Source organism: Piliocolobus tephrosceles, chromosome 13 (genome assembly GCF_002776525.5).
Source record: "Piliocolobus tephrosceles isolate RC106 chromosome 13, ASM277652v3, whole genome shotgun sequence".
Classification (NCBI taxonomy): domain Eukaryota; kingdom Metazoa; phylum Chordata; class Mammalia; order Primates; family Cercopithecidae; genus Piliocolobus; species Piliocolobus tephrosceles.
The window spans coordinates 483384-493837 of NC_045446.1; the positions used below are offsets into that span (position 1 = coordinate 483384).

The window sequence follows — 10454 nt, forward strand, 5'->3', positions numbered from 1 at the left end:
AAAAAAAAAAAAAAAAAAAAAAAAAAAAAAAAGACCCTGTCTATAAAAAACCTAAAATAGGCTGGGCATGGTGGCTCATGCTGGTAATCCCAGCACTTTGGGAGGCTGAGGCAGGCAAATCACGAGGTCAGGAGTTCAAGACCAGCCTGACCAATATGGTGAAACCCCATCTCTGCTAAAAATACAAAAATTAGCTGGGCGTGGTGGCATGCACCTGTAGTCCCAGCTTCTTGGGAGGCTGAGGCAGGAGAATTGCTTGAACCCGGGAGGTAAAGGTTGCAGTGAACTAAGATCATGCCACTGCACTCCAGCCTGGCAACAGACCTAGACTCGGTCTCAAAATATATAAATAAAAAAAAAATAAAAATACAAAAATTAGCCAGGTGTGGTGGCACGGACCTGTAGTCCCAGCTACTAGGGAGGCTGAGGCAGGAGAATCACCTGAACCTGGGAGGTGAAGGTGGCAGTGAGCCAAGATTGCACCACTGCACTCCAGCCTGGGTAACAGAGCCAGACTCTGTCTCAAAAACAGAAACAAAACCAAAAACAAACGAACAAACAAAAACCAAAAATAAGTAAGTCATGAAATAAAAACAGTGACTAAAAATCCAATTAAGAAACAATCCAAATCTGACTTACAGTGATCGAGGCCTCACAAATGAAAATAATGATGCGTGGGGCTTGCTTTAAAATGCTTAGCCCTCAGCCCAAAGAGAGGGGGGGACAAGCCAGAAGGGCAGGCGCTAAAGCAGCTGACACAGGTGAGGGTGACGGGCCTCTCCTGGGCGATCCCACTCATGTGCACGTGTCACATTTTTCAAAGTTAAGGGTTAAAAGAAAGTGCTGGCACCACAGCAGGGAGGTGACTCAGTCCGGGCGGTGCTGGGAGCAGGCCATAGGCAGGACACCAGGGCTGGGTGGAGAAAAATGCCCAGAGCCCCCAGACTGTCCTGGGAACAGGCCCTGCTGTGGGGACTGCAGAGGTGCCCTGTCTACAGGCGCGCGTGTGTGGAGAAAGCATAAAGAGCACGGGTGCCAGAAACACGCCTCAGCTGACGGCCCCCAGGCCCAGGAGGGGCTGGATCACACGGAGCTTGGCCCCCAAGGCTGGCTTTCTTCAGGTGGGTGCTGGGTGCAGGAGGTTCCTGCTGGGGTTTCATAACACGCATAAACTCATGTGTATACTTTTGTGTACACACCAAGTCCTCTATAATGAATTTTTAAAATTATCACTGCTTTTTTTTTTTTTTTGAGACAGAGTCGTGCTCTCTCACCCAGGGTAGAGTGCACTGGAGTCACCTCAGCTCACCGCAGCCTCAACCTCTCCTGGCTCAAGGGATCCTCCTACCTAAGCCTTCCAAGTAGCTGGGACCACAGGCTCGCAGCAGCTAATTCTTTCGTATTTTGTAGAGATGGGGTCTCACGTACGTTACCCAGGTTGGTCTCCCACAGGCACATACCAGCTAATTCTTTCATATTTTGTGGAGATGGAGTCTCATGTATGTTGCCCAGGTTGGTCTCAAACTCCTGGGCTCAAGCAATCCATCTGCCTGGGCCTCCCAAAGAGCTGGGATTACAGGCATGAGCCACCACACCTGACCTATCACTGCTTTTTAAGAGTAAGATGTTAGGGCCGGGCGCGGTGGCTCTAGCCTGTAATCCCAGCACTTTGGGAGGCCGAGACGGGCGGATCACGAGGTCAGGAGATCGAGACCATCCTGGCTAACACGGTGAAACCCCGTCTCTACTAAAAAAAATACAAAAAATTAGCCAGGCGAGGTGGCGGCACCTCTAGTCCCAGCTACTCGGGAGGCTGAGGCAGGAGAATGACGGGAACCTGGGAGGCGGAGCTTGCAGTGAGCTGAGATCCGGCCACTGCACTCCAGCCTGGGCGACAGTGTGAGACTCCGTCTCAAAAAAAAAAAAAAAGAGTAAGATGTTAGAGTCCAGGCACAGTAGCTCACGCCTGTAATCCTAGCACTTTGGGAGGCAGAGGTGGGCGTATCACCTGAGGTCAGGTGTTCGAGGTCAGGCTGGCCAACATGGAGACAGCCCAGCTCTACAAAAAATACAAACAATTAGCCAAGTGTGGTAGTGTGCACCTGCAGTCCCAGCTACTTGGGAGGCAGAGACAGGAGAATTGCTTGAACCCAGGAGGTGGAGGTTGTAGTGAGCGGATATCATGCCACTACACTCCAGCCCGGGTGACAGCGAGACTCCGTCTCAAAACTAACTAAATAAATAAAAATAAAGACATTAGAAAACCAAACACCAAATTTTTGTTATCTCTAAGGGGTGAGAATATGAGGACTTCAACTTCCATTCATATATAATTTTGAAGTTATGAATTTAAAACTAAACTTCTTTTTTTTTTTGAGATGGAGTCTCGCTCTATCACCCAGGCTGGAGTGCAGTCGTGTGATCTCGGCTCACTGCAACCTCCGCCTCCTGGGATCAAGCAATTCTCCTGCCTCAGCCTCCCGAGTAGCTGGGACTACAGGCGCCCACCACCAGGCCCAGCTAATTTTTTGTATTTTTAGTCGAGATGGGGTTTCACCATGTTAGCTAGGATGGTCTCGATCTCCTGACCTCGTGATCCGCCTGCCTTGGCCTCCCAAAGTGCTGGGATTACAGGGGTGAGCCCCCATGCCCGGCTGAAGGCAGCTTTTTAAAGAACAGGATCTGAGGGAGGCTTGGAGACAGGGTGGCCAGGGCTGGAGGTCCGGCTGGAAGGCAGCTTTTTAAAGAACGGAATGTGGCCGGGCGTGGTGGCTCACGCCTATAATCCCAGGATGATTGAGACCATCCTGGCTAACACGGTGAAACCCTGTCTCTACTAAACATATTTAAAAAATTAGCCAGGCGAGGTGGCGGGCGCCTGTAGTCCCAGCTACTTGGGAGGCTGAGGCAGAAGAATGGCGTGAACCCGGGAGGTGGAGCTTGCAGTGAGCCAGGATTGCGCCACTGCACTCCAGCCTGGGTGACAGAGTGAGAGTCCGTCTCAAAAAAAAAAAAAAAAAAAAGAACGGGATGTATTCATTTTGTTGGTGAAAGGAGTTCAGTGAGTGCTTATACTGGGGCCCAAAAAGCTTCTGCCAGGAATGTATACACTCAGCCTCTGCAGTACGCTTTCTCTGCTTGAGGAAATTCTATTCTCCCACTGAAATTGAGATAAATTAAAATGTATATTGTAATACCTATAGCAGTAAGAAAATAACTCATAACGTAAAAGATACTGTTTAAAATTGTTCAACAAAAGAACTGGTACACTAGAAAATACACATTTAACAGAAAAGAAGTTAGTGAAAGAACAGAGGAGCAAGACATGAGACATAAACTGCAAATACAAACACAAATCCACTCACATTGATAATTACATTAAACATGAGTAGATTAGGTTTTGCGAGGTGGCTCATGCCTGTAATCCCAGCACTTTGGGAGGCCAAGGTAGACGGGTTACTTCAGTTGAGGAGTTCAAGACCAGCCTGGCCAACATGGCAAAACTCCATCTCTACAAAAAAATACAAAAATTAGCTGGCCATGGTGGCGCATGCCTGTAGTCCCAACTACTTGGGAGGCTGAGGCAGGAGAATCACTTGAACCTGGGAGGCGGAGGTTGCAGTGAGCAGAGATTGTTCCACTGCACTCCAGCCTGGGAGACAGAGCAAGACTGTATCACAAAAAACAAAAAACAACAACAAAAAAACGGGCATGGTGGCAGGTGCCTGTAATCCCAGCTACTTGGGAGGCTGAGGGAGGAGTACTGCTTGAACCCGGGAAGTGGTGGCTGCACTAAGCTGAGATTGTGCCACTGTACTGCACTGCACTCCAGCCTGGGTGACAGAGCGAGACTCCACTTCAAAAAAAAAAAAGGCTGGGCGCAGTGGCTCACACCTGTAATTGCAGCACTTTGGGAGGCCGAGGCGGGCGGATCACTTGAGGTCAGGAGCTCAAGACCAGCCTGACCAACATGGTGAAACCCTGTGTCTACTAAAAATACAAAAATTAGCCGGGTCTGGTGGCGCCCTCCTGCAGTCCCAGCTACTCGGGAGAATGAGGCACAAGAATCCCTTGAACCCAGGAGGCGGAGGTTGCAGTGAGCCGAGATTACACCAGTGCACTCCAGCCTGAGCAACAGAGCGATACTCTCTCAATTCAAAAAACAAAACAGGCCTAGTGCCAGTGCGGTGGCTCACACCTGTAATCTTAGAACTTTGGGAGGCCAAGGCGGGTGGATCACCTGAGATCAGGAGTTCGAGACCAGTCTGACCAACACAGAGAAACCACATCTCTACTAAAAATACAAAAATTAGGCCGGGCACAGTGGCTCCCACCTGTAATCCCAGCACTTTGGGAGGCCGAGGCGGGTGGATCACCCGAGGTCGGGAGTTAAAGACCAGCCTGACCAACATGGAGAAACCCTGTCTCTACTAAAAATACAAAAATTAGCCAGGCATGGTGGCGCATGCCTGTAATCCCAGCTACTCGAGAGGCTGAGGTAGGAGAATCGCTTGAACCTGGGAGGCAGAGGTTACAGTGAGCTGAGATCCCGCCATTGCACTCCAGCCTGGGCAAAAAGAGCGAAACTCCGTCTCAAAAAAAAATACAAAAATTAGCTGGACGTGGAGGCACACGCCTGTAATCCCAGCTACTCAGGAGGCTGAGGAAGGGGAATCACTTGAACCCAGGACATTGAGTTTGCAGTGGGCTGAGATAGTGCCACTGCACTCCAGCCTGGCGACAGAGTGAGACTCTGTCTCAAAAATAAAAAAATAAAAAAGGCTGGGCGCGGTGGTTCATGCCTGTAATCCCAGCACTTTGGGAGGCTGAGGCGGGCGGATCAAGAGGTCAGGAGATCAAGACCATACTGGCTAACACGGTGAAACCCTGTCTTTACTAAAACAAACACAAAAATTAGCCAGGCGTGGTGGCGGACGCCCATAGTCCCTGCTACGTGGGAGGCTGAGGCAAGAGAATGGCGGGTGAACCCAGGAGGCCGAGCTTGCAGTGAGCCGAGATCACACCATTGCACTCCAGCCTGGCCACAGAGCAAGACTCCGTTTCAACAACAACAACAACAACAACAACAACAACAACAACAACAGCAGCAGCAGCAGCAGCAGAGGCTATCAGACTAGATTAAAACCTAAGATCCAAGCACATTCTGTCTCTAAGGGAATGCTTAAGAGTCAAGGACACAAATTAGAAGTAACAAGATGTTTGTTTATTTATGTATTATTTAAAAAATAGAAACAGGGTCTCGCTTTGTTGGCCAGGCTGGTCCTGGGCTCACGTGATCCTCCCCGCTTGGCCTCCCAAAGTGTTGGGATTACTGCTCTGGGTCACCGCACCCAGCCAAAAAGATGCAGGCTGGGTGCAGCGACTCACGCCTGTCATCCCAGCACTTTGGGAGGCCAAGCAGGGGATGGAACACTGGAGTCCATGGGTTTGAGACCAGCCTGGGCAACATGGCGAAACCTTGTCTCCACTAAAAATACAAAAAATTAGCTGGACATGGGGCGTGTATCTGTAGAGGCTGCAGTGAGTCAAGATCATGCCACTGCACTCCAGTCTGGGTGACAGAGTGAGACTGTCTCAAAAACAAAAGATGCAAACATTAACCATAAGACAGGTGGAGTGTCTATACTACTATCAGAAAAAATATACATATATTTTTGAGACGGAGTCTCACTCTGTCACCCAGGCTGGAGTGCAGTGGAACAATCTCGGCTCACTGCAACCTCCATCTCCCAGGTTCAAGCAATCCTCCTGCCTCAGCCCCCCTAGTAGCTGGGATTACACGCATGCACCACCACGCCTGGCTAATTTTTGTATTTTTAGTAGAGATGGGCTCTTACCATGTTGGCCAAGCTGGTCTCAAACTTCTAACAGGTGATCCACCTGCCTCAGCCTCTGAAAGTGCTGGGATGACAGGCGTGAGCCACAGTGCCCAGCCATAAAAAATAAATTTTAATATAAAAACTTCTATTGGCTGGTGTAGTGCCTCATGCCTATAATCCTAGCACTTTGGGAGGCTGAGATGGGAGGATCACCTGAGGCCAGGAGATGGAGACCAGCCTGGTCAACATAGCAAGACCCCATCTCTGTAAGAAAAAAAAAAAACAAAGAAATAAAAAATAAAAAACTTACTGAGACAAAGAAGGATGTTTTATAATGATAAAAGTTAATTCATCAGGAAGACACGATAATTATCAATTAAACATATATGCACCTAACAACAGAGTTCCCAAATAAATGAAGCAAAACCAGGCAAAATTGCAGATAAAAACAGATAATTCGGCTGGGCGTGGTGGCTCACGCCTGTAATTCCAGGACTTTGAAAGGAGGCTGAGGCAGGTGGATCATGAGGTCAGAAGATTGAGACCATCCTGGCTAACACAGTGAAACCCCATCTCTACTAAAAATATAACAAATTAGCCGGACGTGGTGGCGGGCGCCTGTAGTTCCAGCTACTCGGGAGGCTGAGGCAGGAGAATGGCGTGAACCTGGGAGGTGGAGGTTGCAGTGAGCCAAGATCGCACCACTGCACTCCAGCCTGGGCAACAGAGCGAGACTCTGTCTCAAAAAAAAAAAAAAAGAAAAAAAAAAAAACAGATAATTCAACAGTAATAGCTGACAACTTCAACACTTCACTCTAAATAAGGGGTGGAACAAGTAGAGAAAATCAGCAAGAATATGGAAGAGTTGAACAATACTATTAACCAACCTAACTGATATCTATCTAACACTCCACCCAACAGAGCAGAATATATAAGCAACATTCTCCATAAGACCATACGCTAGGCCCTAACACAAATCTCAATAAATTTAAAGGTACTGAAAAATACTAAGTATGTTCTTGAACCACAATGTAATTAAAGTAGAAATTAATTATAAAGGTACATTTAAGAAATCCACAAATATTTGAAATTAGTATACTTCTATTTCTTTTTTAGATCTACTCCTGAACCCAGCACTTACTTCCAAATAACTCACAGGTCACAGAAAAAAATCACACGGCAAATATTTTCAACTGAATAAAATATTCAAAATGAATAAAAATCAAACACAGGCCAGGTGCCGTAGCTCACACTCGTAATCCCAGCAATTTGGGAGGCTGAGGCAGGCAGATCACTTGAGGCCAGAAGTTTGAGACCAGCCTGGGCAACATGGTAAAACCCTGTCTCTACTAAAAACATAAAAATTACCCAAGGGTGGGAGTGCAAGCCTGTAATCCCAGCTACTTGGGAGGTTGAGGTAGGACAATCACTTGAACCCAGGAGGCGGAGATTGCAGTGAGCCGAGATTGTGCCACTGCACTCCAGCCTGATCTACAAAGCAAAACTGTCTCAAAAAGAAAATAGAGAAGGAGGGCAGAAGGCACACTTCCCAGCTGCTTTGAAGGCCAGTGTTGCTCTGACACCAAAACGAGACAAAGACATAGCAGGACAAAATATAGACCAGCATCTCTCATAAATATGAGAAAAAAAACCAAACACCAAAAAGATTAGTAAAGCTGCTGGGCACAGCAGCTCATGCCTCTAAATCCCAGCACTTCGGGAGGCCAAGGTGGGCGGATCACCTGAGGTCAGGAGTTTGAGACCAGCCTGGGCCAATATGGTGAAACCCCTTCCGTTTCTATTAAAAATACAGAAATTAGCTGGGTGTGGTAGTGGCTGTAATCCCAGCTACTCGGGAGGCTGAGGCAAGAGGATCACTTGAACCCGGGAGGCAGAGGTTGCAATGAGCCGAGATCGCACCACCGCACTCCAGCCTGGGCAATAGAGTGAGACTCTGTCTCAAAAAAAAAAAAAAAATTAGAGTGACTAAATGCTCCCGAGTACTCTGATTATGGTAGAAAAAGTTATACAATCCTGAACTACCACTTCTAGCCTACAAAGTTCTCTTGAATTTCTGTGGAGCAGGGGGCTGAATAACATAAACAGAGGAGCTGTGGACAGTCTCTCTCGCGTGGCTCTGCAGGGGTGTGGACGGCTGGGAAGCACTGACCAGCAACCCTCAGGGTTTCTGGCCACCACTTGTGGGGCCTCCCATGAGAGCACTACCTGGCCATGGCTCATGCGAGCCTCCTGCAGGGTCTTCGTGGAGCGAAGCAGCAGCCCCAGATTCACAGAAGGAGGGACAGGGAGGGGAGTCAGGCGAGGTCCGAGGCACCAGGAGCACACGGGGAGGGAGGGGGCCACCCAGGGGTCTTCACAGTGAGGGAGGAGGCAGGGGCACTGAGCGCGGTGTGGGTGAGGCCTACCTTGCGCTGGCAGAAGGTGGAGCAGTAGTTGACCTTGTGGCAGCCAGTACACTCACTCATAGCCTCCCGGCCGCAGTTAACGCAGGACTGCTGCAAGAAGGACACAAGAGGCCGGTCAGTGACGTGGCTGTAGAGAGCCCCCGAGACACCGGGGACAGAGGCAGGTGCAGGTGGGAGGTCCCGAGGTCTCCCCATTGGACTCCTGACTGCGCCTCTGCCCCAGTGCTGCTCAGAACGTTCTCGTCACCTCCAGAATCAGCTCTTTCCTGGCCTCAGTGCAGTTTGCCCCCTACACTCATTTACTGGAAGATCAGCATGGCCCGGGAGCAGTGGCTCACACCTGTAATCCCAGGACTTTGGGCGGCCGAGGCGGGCGGATCACCTGAGGTCAGGAGTTCAGCACAGCCAACATTGCGAAACCCCGTCTCTACCAAAAACACAAAAATTAGCTGGGTGTAGTGGTGGCCGCCTGTAATCCCAGCTACTTGGGAGGCTGAGGTGGGAGAATCACTTGCACCTGGCAGGCAGAGGTTTCAGGGAGCCGTGATTGCACTACTGCACTCCGGCCGGGGCAACAGAGTGAGACTCCCATCTCAAAAAAAAAAAAAAGGAAAATCAGGGCCGGGCGCGGTGGCTCACGCCTGTAATCCTAGCAGTTTGGGAGGCTGAGGTGGGCAGATCACGAGGTCAGGAGATGGAGACCATCCTGGCTAACATGGTGAAACCCCGAGACCGCGCCACTGCACTCCAGCCTGGGCGACAGAGCGAGACACCTTCTCAAATAAAAAACAAAAGGGAAATCAGCATGGAAATCTTTCTCCAAACTCCAAGGAGCTTCACTCTAGCCAGGCCAGCACAGAAAATCAAACTCAGGAGTCCACCACTCCCAACACTCTGAGCAGGTAGCCTGGGTGGCGCCAGCCTGGGTGCACCGTGGCAGGTGTGTGTCCCAAACTGCCGCGGCGGCACCACAGCTGACATCCCCACCCCACACCCGAGCCGGTTTCTGTGGTGGACTGAAAAGACGACATGGGGCTGGGCGCGGTGGCTCACGCCTGTAATCCCAGCACTTTGGGAGGCCGAGGCAGGCAGATCACGAGACCAGGAGATCAAGACCATCCTGGCTAACACGGTGAAACCCCGTCTCCAGTAAAAATACAAAAAATAAGCCGGGCGAGGTGGCCGGCGCCTGTAGTCCCAGCTACTCGGGCTGAGGCAGGAGAATGGTGTGAACCCGGGAGGCGGAGCTTGCAGTGAGCTGAGATCCAGCCACTGCACTCCAGCCTGGGCGACAGAGCAAGACTCCGTCTCAAAAAAAAAAAAAGAAAAAAGAAAGGTGACACCAGAGGTTTGTGTACTTTCTCCTGGAATTACATTATTGGAGCTTTTCTTTCTAATCAGCACATACATCAACATGCTGTCAATGATTAACGTTTGTGGCATGACTAAGGTGCTTGACAGTTGTGAGTTCCGCCGTCAATGCTCTCGGAGAGGGAGAAGGCCACCAGGCCTAGGAGAGGCCTCGGCACCGGGACCCGCAGGCCCGCTACGCGCCCAGATCATCCGCAGGCACTGTGGGAGGGGCCGTGGCCAGTGGGCGAGTGGCAGCGTCTGCGAGCAGCTCCAGAAATGAGCCCAGCGCGGCCTTGCCGTTCCTGCGGTTCCTGCGTGCAGACCTGCTCTGAGGCTCTGTTCTGATGCTTGCTCCCTTCTTCGCAAACGTGAGCTTTAGCATTTTTCCAGTTGTGAGACATTCAGAGCTCCAACATTCAGTCACTCACTTCAGAAAACAGGAGGCATTTTGGTACGAATTTAGGTTGTCCCCTGCCTCTACTTTATTTATTTTTATTTTTTATTTTTTTTGAGATGGAGTCTCACTCTGTTGCCAGGCTGGAGTGCAGTGGCATGATCTCGGCTCACTGCAACCTCTGCCTCCCAGGTTCAAGTGACTCTCCTGCCTCAACCTCCCGAGTAGCTGGGACTACAGGCACCTGCCACCACATCTGGCTATCTTTTTTTTTTTAGTAGAGACAGGGTTTCACCATGTGGGCCAGGATGGTCTCGATCTCTTGACCTCATGATCCACCTGCCTCGGCCTCCCAAAGTGCTGGGATTACAGGCTTGAGTCACTGCGCCCAGCCATTTATTTATTTATTTATTTATTTATTTATTTATTTATTTATTTATT

General features: G+C 49.8%; 1 protein-coding gene across 1 annotated transcript in view; it reads right to left on the bottom strand.

Annotated features, from left to right (window-relative positions):
* The window catches only part of DEAF1 (DEAF1 transcription factor), a 48927-nt gene that overhangs the window by 3627 nt on the left and 34846 nt on the right, over window positions 1-10454 (bottom strand). Inside the window, exon 11 of the mRNA XM_026447283.2 lies at window positions 8267-8356. Within this exon, the coding sequence (XP_026303068.1) occupies window positions 8267-8356 (90 nt within the window). The remainder of the gene's footprint in view (window positions 1-8266; window positions 8357-10454) is intronic.